Consider the following 15,589-nt stretch of genomic DNA (forward strand, 5'->3'; position numbering starts at 1 on the left):
CATATAGCAATGTATAGGCATTCTTTTGTAGAGACTAGGGCTTGCATAGAGACCTCTGTCTTAAATGACATTTTACAAAGAAACGAACCAGCATATATTACTGTTCTGTAAGAGGGATAAAAAATACAAATAAAAAGTGTATTGTACTATTTCATTACTATTTATTTAGTTGTTTTTTATTGTTAGAAATCCTATATGCTTCATGCACAGTGCTTTTTTGTTTTACATTTCTGTATTTAATCTTCGTAAAGAGACGTTTTATTGGTTGAATGTAAATTAATATATACCCTGATGTCACAAAGCACAAACCTGCCGAGCTTTTGTTCATAGTTCATGTGTTTGTAATGTTGTTAAAAGTTTGTCTAAAACAATTCAGCTAAGTTAACCCATGACCCTTCTTGAATGTATTTCTCTAATCTGCACTATTGTTCAAATTCAAGTATATTGTTTTGTAAGTGAAAAACTCCTTATAATGCTTTGATATCAATTTGATTCTCAAATAAAATGTTTTCCACAGCATTAAAAATCAAATTTTTGGTGTGATTTCTCTGTATTTTACTTAACTGACCTTGAAATAGTTTTCATATTGCTCAAAGTAACCATTTTAATGTTAGTTGCAGTAACTCATGATTTTAACGCTATAATGGGCTCCCTGTCCCAGGTACTTTACAATGAATGAAAACATTTGCTTACTTACAAAAGATGCATCATAATATGCCTGCCTGTACCAAATCTCCAGCTGTGACTATACATTTGATTAATTACATTTACATTTGATTTGATACATATACAGTGCATTCAGAAAGTATTCAGACCCCTAGAATATTCCAAATGTTGTTACGTTACATTCTACACACAATACCCCATAATGACAAAGTGAAAACGGGTTTTTAGAAATTTTAGTAAAAAAAAAAAACAGAAACACCTTATTTGCATAAGTATTCAGACCCTTTGCTATGAGACTCGAAGTTGAGCTCAGGTGCATCCTGTTTCCATTGATCATCCTTGAGATGTTTCTACAACTTGTTTGGAGTCCACCTGTGGTAAATTCAATTGATTGGACATGATTTGGAATGGCACACAACTGTCTATAAAAGGTCCCACAGTTAAACAGTGCATATCACAGCAAAAACCAAGCCATGAGGTCGAAGGAATTGTCCGTAGAGCTCCGAGACGGGATTGTGTCGAAGGCACAGATCTGGGAAGGGTACCAAAACATGCCAATCGTTATGTCTGGAGGAAACCTGGCACCATCCCAGGGTGAAGCATGGTGGTGGCAGCATCATGCTGTGTGGATGTTTTTCAGCGGCAGGTACTGGGAGACTAGGCAGGATCGAGGCAAAGATGAACGGAGCAAAGTACAGAGGGATCCTTGATGAAAACCTGCTCAGGACCTCAGACTGCGGCGAAGGTTCACCTATCAACAGGACAACGACCCTATGCAGTCGCTGCCAAAGGTACTTCAACAAACTACTGATTAAGGGGTCTGAATACTTATGAAAATGTGATATTTCAGTTTATTTATGTATTTTTTTAACAGTTTTTGTGTTCTCATTATGGGGTATTGTGTGTAGACTGATGAGAGAAACATTTTTCACAATCAATTTTAGGATAAGGCTGTAACGTAATAAAATGTGGAAAAAGTCAAGGGGTCTGAATCCTTTCTGAATGCACTGTGTACCTGAAAAGGAAGAGTTTTCAATTATGTTAAAGTAATTAGCTACAATTTAATCGCAGCATCATATGAGGCTATTGGATAACTAGCATGGACTACTTGTTATAATGCCTGGCACAGACACATCACTATCAATTGGGTTATTTAACATTTGCCAACTTAATCGCTTATCCAAGGGCCAAGCTGTATACTGTATGTGTACCGCTCTGTTGACTTGGGTGGTAGATTTATCACCTTGTTCTCTTGATTGCCAGTCTTGGCTTGGTTTTCTTTACAGAACATGCTGTGCTGTACTTTGAATAAGACACTATGATTGTACAGTCCTCAAGGCTGCCACGGTATTGATGCAGGGAGTCTTTTTCTCTCTCACCTTTTGCTCCTGTCGATAACAATTTAGCTTATTGTACAAGCATCCATGCCTCGACGCACTTATCACAAACGTTGTTGAAGGTTCTCGGAATTTGAGATAATCTCTAGGCACCAGTGCACCTAGAAAATGTTTATTTAATGGCAAAATGATATTTGTGCCACTGGGTGAAAGCGTTGTTACATTTGTTTTTTTTGTACGGTGAGCTCTGGCTGTTACATTTTTATCATATTTGGGCGACGAGCAAAGTCTATACATTGTATCATTCATTTTACCTCTGATTGTGATTGTGAGTGTGAAAAGGAAATTCAACTCCACCGTCTTGAGGGTTTACGGATTTTAAGGTTTAAGGAGGTTTATATTACGTTTCAATATTGCCTCCTATTGGTTAGATTTCTAACAATCACATTATGTTTTGTGTTGTATTGTTATTGGTCCCTGAACCCATTGGCGACCATTTTTTAAATATATAAAAGCCTCCTTCAGTTTTCTGTTCTGTGAACCATGATTAATGAGAACTGCTCGTTTCCATCCGAAACTGTTAAAAAGTTATGATATTAGTGGAGGTGCATTTTTTTTATTTCTATCTCAGAATCACAGGTCAAATGTTATAATTTTATAAACCATGTCACCATTTTAAATTAAATCAAATCAAATTGTATTTGTCACATGGTTAGCAGATGTTAATGCGAGTGTAGCGAAATTCTTGTGCTTCTAGTTCCGACAATGCAGTAATAACCAACAAGTAATCTAACTAACAATTCCAAAACTACTGTCTTATACACAGTGTAAGGGGATAAAGAATATGTACATAAAGATATATGAATGAGTGATGGTACAGAGCAGCATAGGCAAGATACAGTAGATGGTATCGAGTACAGTATATACATGTGAGATGAGTATGTAAACAAAGTGGCATAGTTAAAGTGGCTAGTGATACATGTATTACATAAAGATGCAGTAGATGATATAGAGTACAGTATATACGTATACATATGAGATGAATAATGTAGGGTATGTAAACATTATATTAGGTAGCATTGTTTAAAGTGGATAGTGATATATTTTACATAATTTCCCATCAATTCCCATTATTAAAGTGGCTGGAGTTGAGTCAGTGTGTTGGCAACAGCCACTCAATATTAGTGGTTGCTGTTTAACAGTCTGATGGCCTTGAGATAGAAGCTGTTTTTCAGTCTCTCTGTCCCAGCTTTGATGCACCTGTACTGACCTCGCCTTCTGGATGATAGCGGGGTGAACAGGCAGTGGCTTGGGTGGTTGTTGTCCTTGATGATCTTTATGGCCTTCCGGTAACATCAGGTGGTGTAGGTGTCCTGGAGGGCAGGTAGTTTGCCCCCGGTGATGTGTTGTGCAGACCTCACTACCCTCTGGAGAGCCTTACGGTTGTGGGCGGAACAGTTGCCGTACCAGGCGGTGATACAGCCCGCCAGGATGCTCTCGATTGTGCATCTGTAGAAGTTTGTGAGTGCTTTTGGTGACAAGCCGAATTTCTTCAGCCTCCTGAGGTTGAAGAGGCGCTGCTGCGCCTTCTTCACGATGCTGTCTGTGTGGGTGGACCAATTCAGTTTGTCTGTGATGTGTATGCCGAGGAACTTAAAACTTACTACCCTCTCCACTACTGTTCCATCGATGTGGATAGGGGGGTGCTCCCTCTGCTGTTTCCTGAAGTCCACAATCATCTCCTTAGTTTTGTTGACGTTGAGTGTGAGGTTATTTTCCTGACACCACACTCCGAGGGCCCTCACCTCCTCCCTGTAGGCCGTCTCGTCGTTGTTGGTAATCAAGCCTAACACTGTTGTGTCGTCCGCAAACTTGATGATTGAGTTGGAGGCGTGCGTGGCCACGCAGTCGTGGGTGAACAGGGAGTACAGGAGAGGGCTCAGAACGCACCCTTGTGGGGCCCCAGTTTTGAGGATCAGCGGGGTGGAGATGTTGTTGCCTACCCTCACCACCTGGGGGCGGCCCGTCAGGAAGTCAAGTACCCAGTTGCACAGGGCAGGGTCGAGACCCAGGGTCTCGAGCTTGATGACGAGCTTGGAGGGTACTATGGGGTTAAATGCCGAGCTGTAGTCGATGAACAGCATTCTCACATAGGTATTCCTCTTGTCCAGATGGGTTAGGGCAGTGTGCAGTGTGGTTGAGATTGCATCGTCTGTGGACCTATTTGGGCGGTAAGCAAATTGGAGTGGGTCTAGGGTGTCAGGTAGGGTGGAGGTGATATGGTCCTTGACTAGTCTCTCAAAGCACTTCATGATGACGGAAGTGAGTGCTACGGAGCGGTAGTCATTTCGCTCAGTTACCTTAGCTTTCTTGGGAACAGGAACAATGGTGGCCCTCTTGAAGCATGTGGGAACAGCAGACTGAGATTGGGATTGATTGAATATGTCCGTAAACACACCAGCCAGCTGGTCTGCGCATGCTCTGAGGGCACGGCTGGGGATGCCGTCTGGGCCTGCAGCCTTGCAAGGGTTAACACGTTTAAATGTTTTACTCACCTCGGCTGCAGTGAAGGAGAGTCCTCATGTTTTCGTTGCAGGCCGTGTCAGTGGCACTGTATTCACGGGCCGCTAACTATTTGTTTTACAAACCTTGTCCAGTCATTTTACCTAGCTAGCTAACAACCTGTAATTTGCCCAGGTGGCCTATGATGTAAAATGTCAGGAAAGGGCCTGGATAGGCAAGTCCAGGTATGTGCTCCAAAGGTAGGATTTTTCTGGTGCTCCTATACTACTTCTACTTCTATAAACAAAAAAGTTGTGTCAAATCAGATTTGATAGCCATTGCGGCAAACCTACCTCTATTCTATCTGTTGAGAAAAGCCTGCACGTGGCTAATGCTTTTCCAATTCTTGCTTTACTGTATTCATGCACCAACATATACAGCAGTATTTGTATTTTTGTCTGGCACTGGTAGTTACGTTTGGGATGTGCATATAACCCACAGACACACTGCTATTGAACCAGCTGCAAAGGACGAATCAGCCCAGTCCCCTAACCCTAGCTTCATGTCCACATCCCGGTTCAACCCAAATCCTGGCTTCAACCACAACCTATAACTACTAAACCTAACCCTAGCTTCATATCCACATCTCAGTTCCACCCTAACCCTAGCCAAAATGGACGGGACGGGCGGGGGGGATGGGATGGAGGACCGAGATTTTATTTTTTGGCTGTGCTACAGACGGCTTTGTCGTTCGGCCCCTGAGCAAGGCAGTTAACCCACTGTTCCCTGGGTGCCAAAGACGTGGATGTGGATTAAGGCAGCTCCCCGCACCTCTCTGATTCAGAGGGGTTAGGTTACATGTGGAAGAGACATTTCAGTTGAATACATTCAGTTGGACAACTGACTAGGTATCTCCCTTTCCTTTCTATATCGGTCCGCTGATACAGGACGAGTAAAGCCCCAGTGCACTACTTTTGTGAGAGAAAAAAAATAATTCGGATTGTTTTTTTTTATTCTGATTTTTCAGGGGGTGCTGCAGCACCCTCAGCACCCCTAGTTCCTGTGGCTATGTCCCTATTTAACCCCTGATTATGAAACAACAAGCTGAACTCACTACCATTCAGAGAGAAAAGAGTTCAGTAGAACATGAGGAGAGGATTTCTGAAAGTAATGTGTCCAATATCTGAGGCTGAACAGTTTGACACACAAATAATGTGTCTGTGGTTGAATTGCAGAAAAGCAGTATAGGCTACTATTTTGAGGCTCATGTGTAATTTTCCATGTAAGACGCTTGCTCTCCCTTGTGGACAGTGGGCGGCAGGTAGCCTAGCGATTAAGAGCGTTGGATCAGTAACTGGAAGTTTGCTGGTTTGAATTTCTGAGCGTTCTAGCTGAAAACTCTGTTGATGTGCCCTTGAGCAAGGCACTTAACCTTAATTGCTCCTGTAAATCACTCTGGATTAGAGTGTCTGCTGAATGACAAAACTGTGTTATCACATGATTTTGATTTGAGATCCTTTCTCCACCATGTGGATACATTTACAAGTGCTACTTGACCATAAAAGTGCTACTTTTACCCCTAAAACTTCACATTTTCAATTTTTATTTATTTAACTAGGCAAGTCAATAAAGAACAAATGATTTTTTACAATGACGGCCTACCCCAGATGATGCTGGGCCAATTGTGCACCGCCCTATGGGACTCCCAGTCATGGCCAGGTTGTGATACAGCCTGGAATTGAACCAGGGTCAGTAGTGACACCGCGAGTACTGAGACGCAGTGCCTTAGACCTCTGCACCACTCGGGAGCCCAGATTTTCAAACCTGGCAGATTTCAAAATGTGCATCAGTTGGATTTGTGTTTACTGAGGCTAGTGACGGTGAACGGAAAACCGCTTGCAGTAGACCTGCACGGCTCCCCATCATTTCAACAGCATCACAAAATAAGTCTCTTGATTTAGCCTTTTTCAACATTTGTATTTTGTTTCTGACTTGTAATGAGATGTCTGCACCAGTAGGACGCACTAAAGCACTACAGCAGACAATATATATATAGATCTGCTGATACCAATGTAACTACTACAGTACATTATAGCTCGTATTTCACATATGTCCCATGTCTATACATTGTCATGAACACAGTTCAGTCTATAGAGGCATGTCAGGACATTGAACCTCTGCCAGATGAAAGTGTGCCATTCACTATAATGGATTATACATCAGGATTCCTTTCTGTTTACATTAACATTCACTAATCCCAGATAATCTCACAGAGGCATTTACTGTTAATTAATGGCAACAGGCCATTTTCAACCACATCCGATAGCCCTACAATAGATTAACGGACGGCTGGTCTTCAATCAATTGATGGGAGATTCAAATATAATTTTTAACATTGTAGAATGTTTTGAATGGCACACAATTCAGTACTTGAAGAGAGGGAAATGTAAACCTAGGCTACAGTATGGTATGGTCCTTTCTCATGTATTTGAGCGAGCTAGTTTGTAACCACCCACTTGAACCGGAACCTTTTCCATCAAACGGCTACAGTGTTGCTTGCTGTAAGTGTTGCTTGCTCCACTGACAAACGGAATGCGTCGGTTACAATGCAGCGCTGTATCTTGAACGAGATCAGAGTTTTTTATTCGAATAGCTCTAAAATGATTAAAACGACATTGCAGATTTGGTTCAAATTGTAAGGCAACAGCCGACGGTAAACCTGGAGATTGCGTGGGCAGAGCAGATTTCTGGGTCCGCGGGGGGATTTGGCTCAGGGGGAGTAGCCTAGCATTCTGATGTATTTGTTCCTTCTAGTTTTAAATGGCTCTATGTTACAGCTGCCGCAAGTCAGGACCGGACAAGGGTGTGTAATAGAGCTGCAGAAATATTCGTTCGATCTACCCGCGCGCTGACAAAGAATCCGCGTTTACGCCCTATATCTCTCTCATCCATCCGTTTCGAGACCTAGGAAGACGCTGACGGAAAATATACTTTAGCCTTTCTAGCCTACTACAGGGACCTAACGATGGGGAACACCACCTCCTGCTGCGTATCGTCGAGCCCCAAGATCCGGAGAAATGCCCATTCGAGGCTAGAACCCTACCGCCCTGAAGCGGAGCTGAGTAGAGAGGATACGGGCTGCAACCTACAACACATCAGCGACAGAGAGAATATGGACGGTAGGACATAAGTCATGTGTTCTTCCCACACTCATGCGAGGTTTAAGTGTTATTGAATGTGATTTTTTTGTTTGTTAATAGCCTATATTTGGTTGGGGCCTATAACATGTTAGGCTAAAGGAAATTGATGGTTAATGTCATGATTATGGAAAACAAAATTTAGATGGGGCAATGCACATGAAACAGAAAAAACAACTTAAACAAAAACTGTTCTTGCAATGCAGTCATTTCCCTTATACCCAGAAAAGAAGCCATCATGCTTGGCTCCTAAATAAAAAATCCCCTAACTTACTCATTCAGTTATCCATTATGAGAATCCCCCACCCCCAAATGGCACCCTATTCCCAAGGCCCAATAGTGCACTATATAGGAAATAGGGTGCCATTCAGAATGCATCCTGTGACGTCTGTCAGTGCCTGTGGGACCGGGGCTGGGCTGGACTACCTTCCTGGGTTTGTGTGTTGGTCGGAACTGGGGAGAGTCGAGTCCTCTACTCTGGGCCCCTCCATATTGCCCTTCCATGCAATGGGTGTGTTATGGGAGGACCAAAGAGCTTATGGAGTCCAGTGTGTGTGTTAGTGGTGTGCGCTTCAGCTGTTTGTTCACCTGCACCAGCCTGAAATTTCTAATAACCAATCCGCAACCGCCCAACTGTATGTGAAACTCTGAGGCCTGCACCCGACCCTAACCTCCTAATATAGAAAATGTGCTGTGGGCTACAGTCAGATATTGCAGAACAATTTTTTTTTTGACAGGGTGTGCAATATTTTTTTGTTGCCTGATTTAGACATGTTTCTGCTGCTGATTTCCAACATTTTGGTAGGCTATTTGTTAGTCAACTTGCCTATAATTAAGTACATTCAGCTTCTCTTCTGTCATGAAATGTTGCCCTAGAAGACTAAATAAACCCTTGCTCACCAGAATAGTATCATAGGTCGATAGAATTCAGTTTGGCTTGGATGCATATTTTATGGAGTTGAAATAGCCTACTATGAGCTTTTATGAAGCTGATAATGATAACACCTCTACAGATGGCATCTGTGGCAGGAAGCCTAGCAGTTAAGAGCATTAGGACAGTAACCAAAACGTTGCTGGTTTGAATCCCTGAGCCGGCAAGGTGCAAAAACATGCTGCTCTGTTCTTGAGCAAGGCAGTTAACCCCCAACAACAACAGCTCCCCAGGCGGCACGGATGTCGATTATTCTCATTTCTCTCTGGTGAAAGAAATGCATCATATTTCTTCACTCCTGTTCCTGAGTAAAAATGTTGCTTACATTTGGTGTATAATTTTACTGCAAGAAATGCTCCATTTTGCAGAGGTTAATATTAAGGTTATAGACCTACAGTCAGTGTCCAGATTTCAGTTTAATTTAACAAGTGGGGGATATATATATATATATATATATAATGTCACACATTTTTGGACACACCTACTCATTCAAGGGTTTTTCTTTATTTTTACTATTTTCCACATTGTAGAATAATAGTGAAGACATCAAAACTATGCAATAACACATATGGAATCATGTAGTAAACCAAAGAAGTGTGAAACAAATCAAAATATATTTGAGATTTTTCAAAGTAGCCACCCTTTGCCTTGATGACAGTTTTGCACACTCTTGGCATTCTCTCAACCAGCTTCATGGGGAATGCTTTTCCAACAGTCTTGAAGGAGTTCCCACATATGCTGAGCACTCTGCGGTCCAACTCATCCGAAACCATCTCAATTAGGTTGTGGTCGGGTGATTGTGGAGGCCAGGTCATCTGATGCAGCGCTCCATCACTCTCCTTGGTCAAATAGCCCTTGCACAGCCTAGAGGTGTGTTTTGAGTCATTGTTCTGTTGAAAAACAAATGATAGTCCCACAAAGCGCAAACCAGATCTGATGGCGTATCGCTGCAGAATGCTGTGGTAGCCATGCTGGTTAAGTGTGCCTTGAATTCTAAATAAATCACTGACAGTGTCACCAGCAAAGCACCGCCACACCATCACACCTCCCCCTCCATCCTTCACGGTGGGACCCACACATGCGGAGATAATCCGTTCACCTATTCTGCGTCTCACAAAGACACGGTGGTTGGAACCAAAAATCTGAAATTTGGATTCATCAGACCAAAGGACAGATTTCCACTGATCATGTTTCTTGGCCCAAGCAAGTCTATTCTTCTCATTGGTGTCCTTTAGTAGTGGTTTCTTTGCAGCAATTCAACCATGAAGACCTGATTCCCGCAGTCTCCTCTGAACTTGATGTTGAGATTTGTCTGTTACTTGAACTCTGTGAAGCATTTATTTGGGCTGCAATCTGAGGTGCAGTTAAATCTAATGAACTTCTCATCTACAGCAGAGGTAACTCTTGGTCTTCCTTTCCTGTGGCGGTCCTCATGACAGCAAGTTTCATCATAGCGTTTGATGGTTTTTGTTACAGCACTTGAATAAACTTTCAAAGTTCTTGAAATTTTCTGGATTGACTGACCTTCATGTCTTAAAGTAATGATGGACTGTCATTTCTCTTTGTTTATTTGAGCTGTTCTTGTCATAATATGGACTTGGTCTTTTACCAAATAGGCTTATCTTCTGTATACCTTGTCACAACACAACTGATTGGCTCAAATGCATTAAGAAGGAAAGAAATTCCACAAATGAACTTTTAACAAGGCAGACCTCTTAATTGAAATGCATTCCAGGTGATTACCTCATGAAGCTGGTTGAGAGAATGCCAAGTGTGTGCAAAGCTGTCAAGGCAAAGGGTGGCTACTATGAAGACTCAAATATAAAAAAAAAAAATTCACACTTTATTACATTAATTCCATATGTGCTATTTCATAGTTTTGGTGTCTTCAGTATTATTCTACAATGTAGAAAATTGTAAAAAAATAAAAAAATAAAGAAAAACCCTTTAATGAGTAAGTGTGTCCAAACCTTCAACTGGTACGATATACACTGCTCAAAAAAATAAAGGGAACACTAAAAAAACACATCCTAGATCTGAATACGCTCTGGATAAGAGTGTCTGCTAAATGACTTAAATGAATGAATGAAATATTCTTATTAAATACTTTTTTCTTTACATAGTTGAATGTGCTGACAACAAAATCACACACAAATGATCAATGGAAATCAAATGTATCAACCCATGGAGGTCTGGATTTGGAGTCACACTCAAAATTAAAGTGGAAAACCACACTACAGGCTGATCCAACTTTGATGTACTGTCCTCAAAACAAGTCAAAAAGAGGCTCAGTAGTGTGTGTGGCCTCCACGTGCCTGTATGACCTCCCTACATCGCCTGGGCATGCTCCTGATGAGGTGGCGGATGGTCTCCTGAGGGATCTCCTCCCAGACCTGGACTAAAGCATCCGCCAACTCCTGGACAGTCTGTGGTGCAACGTGGCGCTGGTTGATGGAGCGAGACATGATGTCCCAGATGTGCTCAATTGGATTCAGGTCTGGGGAACGGGCGGGCCAGTCCATAGCATCAATGCCTTACTCTTGCAGGAACTGCTGACACATTCCAGCCACATGAGGTCTAGCATTGTCTAGCATTAGGAGGAACCCAGGGCCAACCGCACCAGCATATGGTCTCACAAGGGGTCTGAGGATCTCATCTCAGTACCTAATGGCAGTCAGGCTACCTCTGGCGAGCACATGGAGGGCTGTGCGTCCCCCCAAATAAATGCCACCCCACAACATGACTGACCCACTGCCAAACCGGTCATGCTGGAGGATGTTGCAGGCAGCAGAACGTTCTCCATGGCATCTCCAGACTGTCACGTCTGTCACATGTGCTCAGTGTGAACCTGCTTTCATCTGTGAAGAGCACAGGGCGCCAGTGGCGAATTTGCCAATCTTGGTCTTCTTTGGCAAATGCCAAACGTCCTGCACGGTGTTGGGCTGTAAGCACAACCCCCACTTGTGGACGTCGGGCCCTCACACCACCCTCATGAAGTCTGTTTCTGACCGTTTGAGCAGACACATGCACATTTGTGGCCTGCTGGAGGTCATTTTGCAGGGCTCTGGTAGTGCTCCTCCTGCTCCTCCTTGCAAAAAGGCCCGGAGGTAGCGGTCCTGCTGCTGGGTTGTTGCCCTCCTACGGCCTCCTCCACGTCTCCTGATGTACTGGCCTGTCTCCTGGTAGCGCCTCCATGCTCTGGACACTACGGTGACAGACACAGCAAACCTTCTTGCCACAGCTCGCATTGATGTGCCATCCTGGATGAGCTGCACTACCTGAGCCACTTGTGTGGGTTGTAGACTCCGTCTCATGCTACCACTAGAGTGAAAGCACCCCCAGCATTCAAAGGTGACCAAAATATCAGCCAGGAAGCATAGGAACTGAGAAGTGATCTGTGGTCATCACCTGCAGAACCACTCCTTTATTGTGGATGTCTTTCTAATTGCCTATAATTTCCACCTGTTGTCTATTCCATTTGCACAACAGCATGTGAAATGTATTGTCAATCAGTGTTGCTTCCTAAGTGGACAGTTTGATTTCACAGAAGTGTGATTGACTTGGAGTTACATTGTGTTGTTTAATTAAGTGTTCCCTTTATTTTTTTGAGCAGTGTATATTTTATTTTATTTTATCCAGTCGGATAAACACTCCAAACAGCCTACCCGACGCTCGGAGCCGTCCACTTGGTCCTAAAGCATACCGTTACCTCATTTTGTATCACATTCCAAGGATAAAACGGGTGGGACACATTTTTTTTGTGAAAGTTGCACCCCTTATTTGAAGTCCCCTTCTTTTGACAGTCGCCTCACAATCATCCTCTTTTACCACTTCACCAAATATTTTTAAAACATTCCTTTTATGGCCCTCCTCTTTATTTTCAACTCTCCTTTATGCAGCTTTTCTCTTCATGAATTAAACTCGGACATTGTCCATTTTCCCTCGGTGGATCGGAGTTCACTTTTTCTGCCCGTTCCCAAACGCATTTGGTGGTTGGTGTGTAGGCTATTTAGTGTGTGTATAATTAGGCCCCAAAGCTTAGACTTATGCACTAATGCCAGATAGCCTAAAATAATGAAATAAAAACCTAAATGTAGCCTATAGATATACGTTTCACAATAATTATATATTTATGGATTTCTTTTAAAGTGGCTATATGTCACTTTTTAGGCGACCTGACCTAATTCACATGGAAATGTGAGTTATACATCTATCATTCTACTTGAAAGCAAGACTAAAGCGGTAGATCTGCTCTATGTTTGCTATTTCTATGCTTCCCGTTCTTAAGTTTTAGTTTTTTTACTTTCGGTTTTGGACACCAGCTTCAAACAGCTGAATCAACCATATTTTTGCATATGGAAAATATATTTCACAGTGGTTTAGACGGTACAATGATTCTCTACACTATAGTAGCTTATTCTGTATCAAAAACTGAAATTAAGCAAACTATTACATTTTAGCAACCAGGAAATGGCTGAGCGATTTCTCCATAGTGTAACTTTAAGGTAGGCTATTGTTTTCTCTTTATTCAACCCGCCACCCGCTCTTCATCCACACAGTATGTCTTGACTTTAAATCCGCCCCCCCCCCCGCGGATATAACCGCGGGGGCTGAGGGTTGTGAGTCAACCCGCGCATCACTGTTGTGTTTGTGTTTATCCCGTACCAGCCTGTGTGTGTTTGTGGAGCTGGCCAGGCTACAGCCCTAATCTGGTGTGAGTTTAATACAGCGAGTGTGCTCTACAGCTGTTAAATGTTTTTAAGCAAGCAGAGCTCCCTTCCAGACAGGCAGCCTCCCTCCACGAATGAAATTTATACCTCTAGAACGAGACGGACAGAATAAAAGGATCATGTGAGAGCAGATGCTGTATAGGGGCGAGAGGAGAACTGTGAGTTGAGATCTTAGCTGGCACAGGTATTCTGTGGAAAGATCCATGTATAACCTATAGTTAGGACATTTATAGCCGTCATAGTATTGTGTTGGTGCAAATGTCTGGGGGTGAGGCTGACTACACCGCTCACGTCGCATACGCGAGCATTGCAAAATAAATTTAGAAATCTATATTATTCAATTATTGCACCCACACTGCTCGCGCGCCAACGAGTGTCTGCGTTGCCATGGGCTAAAATAGAAGTCCGTTCTATTTTTGACGCAGATCGGGCTGCATGTCCTGCCTCTCCCATCTCCTCATTGGTTTATAGAAGCAGGTACCCACGTGCCATCTCCTCATTGGTTATACCCACATGGGTGACTGAAAGACGAACGAGGTCAGTGGCGGTAATGCACCTAATTTAGGAAAGTTGCCAATCACATTATAAAGTCAAAAGAAGAAAAAGCCTAGAAGGAGGAGAGATGACTAGAAACAATTTAGTTGACCGTTTTTATATGTGGATTAATTGTCGGAGCAGAGGACCTTGTGCATTTCAGGTAAAATAACAACTCAGTGTTTATATTGAACAGCAAGCTAGCTAAATAGGACAAATTAGCTAGCGAGTGCAAGCTAGCTAGCTAAATTGCCATAAATGTTTAATGCTTTTTGACCTGTCCCCAAATTAATGTAACTGGTTCAGAGTTTGTTTTGATATTTTAACCTGCGTGTTGTGATCGCGTTTGGTGTGGGGGGACAAAATACATTTATGCACGATGGCGCACGCACACAGCTGGTTTGGGTTCCGTGTTAGTCTATAATGATGAGATGTAGATTTTAGAGCCCGACCGATGTGTTTTTTTGAGTTACATTTTTTTGGGAGGGAAATTACCTATACTGATATATGGGCCCGATATACTGTTTTACAACAGGGAATGAAAACTAGTCATTTTTCCATTCTGAATTCTCATCAATTGCCATCCAAAAGAGCAACTGTCCAATAATTATGCTTTAAATGTTGATTTAATACATTGTGACAATAATGACACATCGTGAGTATGGCCAGAAGTCTTCAGATCAGCATGAGATTCCCTTTTCTCGTTCTATTTATTCAATATCAGTTATTGTGGAGTCATCGGCAGGTATCGATATAGAGGTAAAAGGCTAATATCGTCTGTTAACATCGGTGAACCGATATATCAGTCGGGCTCTAGTAGATTCAGTTTACCAGGAGAATGTAGGATGATTGCAGTGAACAGGTATACAGGTAGACTGGAATTCAAACTGAATGTTGCTCTGTTTCATTGTGAAGCAATAGTGAAAAGGAGCGATAGTCCATTTGGATTCTAGTCTAACTATTAGGACAGTTTGAGAATACAGATTAGTGATGATGAATAATGACCTGTAAGTAATTGTATCACCCATGTGTTAGTAGTATGTGTGAGAGAGTGCTCCTGCACATTGGCTAACCGGGCTATCTGCATTTTGTCCCTCCACCCGCCAACCCCTCTTTTTACGCTACTGCTACTCTCTGTTCATCATATATGCATAATCACTTTAACCATACCTACATGTACATACTACCTCAATAAACCTGACCAACCGGTGCCTGTATACAGCCCTGCTACTCTTATTTTTAAATGTCTTTTTACCATTGTTTTATTTTACTTACCTATACACACACACACACACACACACACACACACACTTTTTTCACACTATTGGTTAGAGCCTGTAAGTAAGCATTTCACTGTAAGGTCTACTACACCTGTTGTATTCGGCGCACGTGACAAATAAACTTTGATTTGATTTGAGAGACCATTGTGATGAGTAGGGTGGCGTCTCAGACAGTTTGTCCAGTCAGTAAGCCCCTGGGAAGCTGCATAGGAAATGACTAATGAGATGAGTCACCAGTCATTAACACCAGCATTGTTACTGAGTTCTCTTTCTGCGGCTCACATGGCATCCTATTCCCTATTTAGTGCCCAACCAGGGCCCACAGCACTCTGGTCAAAAGTAGTGCACTACATGGGGAATAGGGTAGCATTTTGAGACGCAGCCTGTGACTCACAATCAGAGAAACCAACCG

The 15,589-nt window shown here is 42.6% G+C and overlaps 1 protein-coding gene across 4 annotated transcripts in view; it reads left to right on the plus strand.

Annotated features, from left to right (window-relative positions):
• Positions 1–7,053: 7,053 nt before the first annotated feature.
• The window catches only part of ccny (cyclin Y), a 61,734-nt gene continuing 53,198 nt past the window's right edge, over positions 7,054–15,589 (plus strand). For all 4 annotated transcript variants that reach the window (XM_064949105.1, XM_064949108.1, XM_064949106.1 and 1 more), the window contains exon 1: positions 7,054–7,684. In XM_064949105.1, coding sequence (XP_064805177.1) covers positions 7,531–7,684 — 154 coding nt within the window. In that variant the 5' untranslated portion in view covers positions 7,054–7,530. The remainder of the gene's footprint in view (positions 7,685–15,589) is intronic.

Source organism: Oncorhynchus masou, chromosome 30 (assembly GCF_036934945.1).
Source record: "Oncorhynchus masou masou isolate Uvic2021 chromosome 30, UVic_Omas_1.1, whole genome shotgun sequence".
NCBI classification, from domain to species: domain Eukaryota; kingdom Metazoa; phylum Chordata; class Actinopteri; order Salmoniformes; family Salmonidae; genus Oncorhynchus; species Oncorhynchus masou.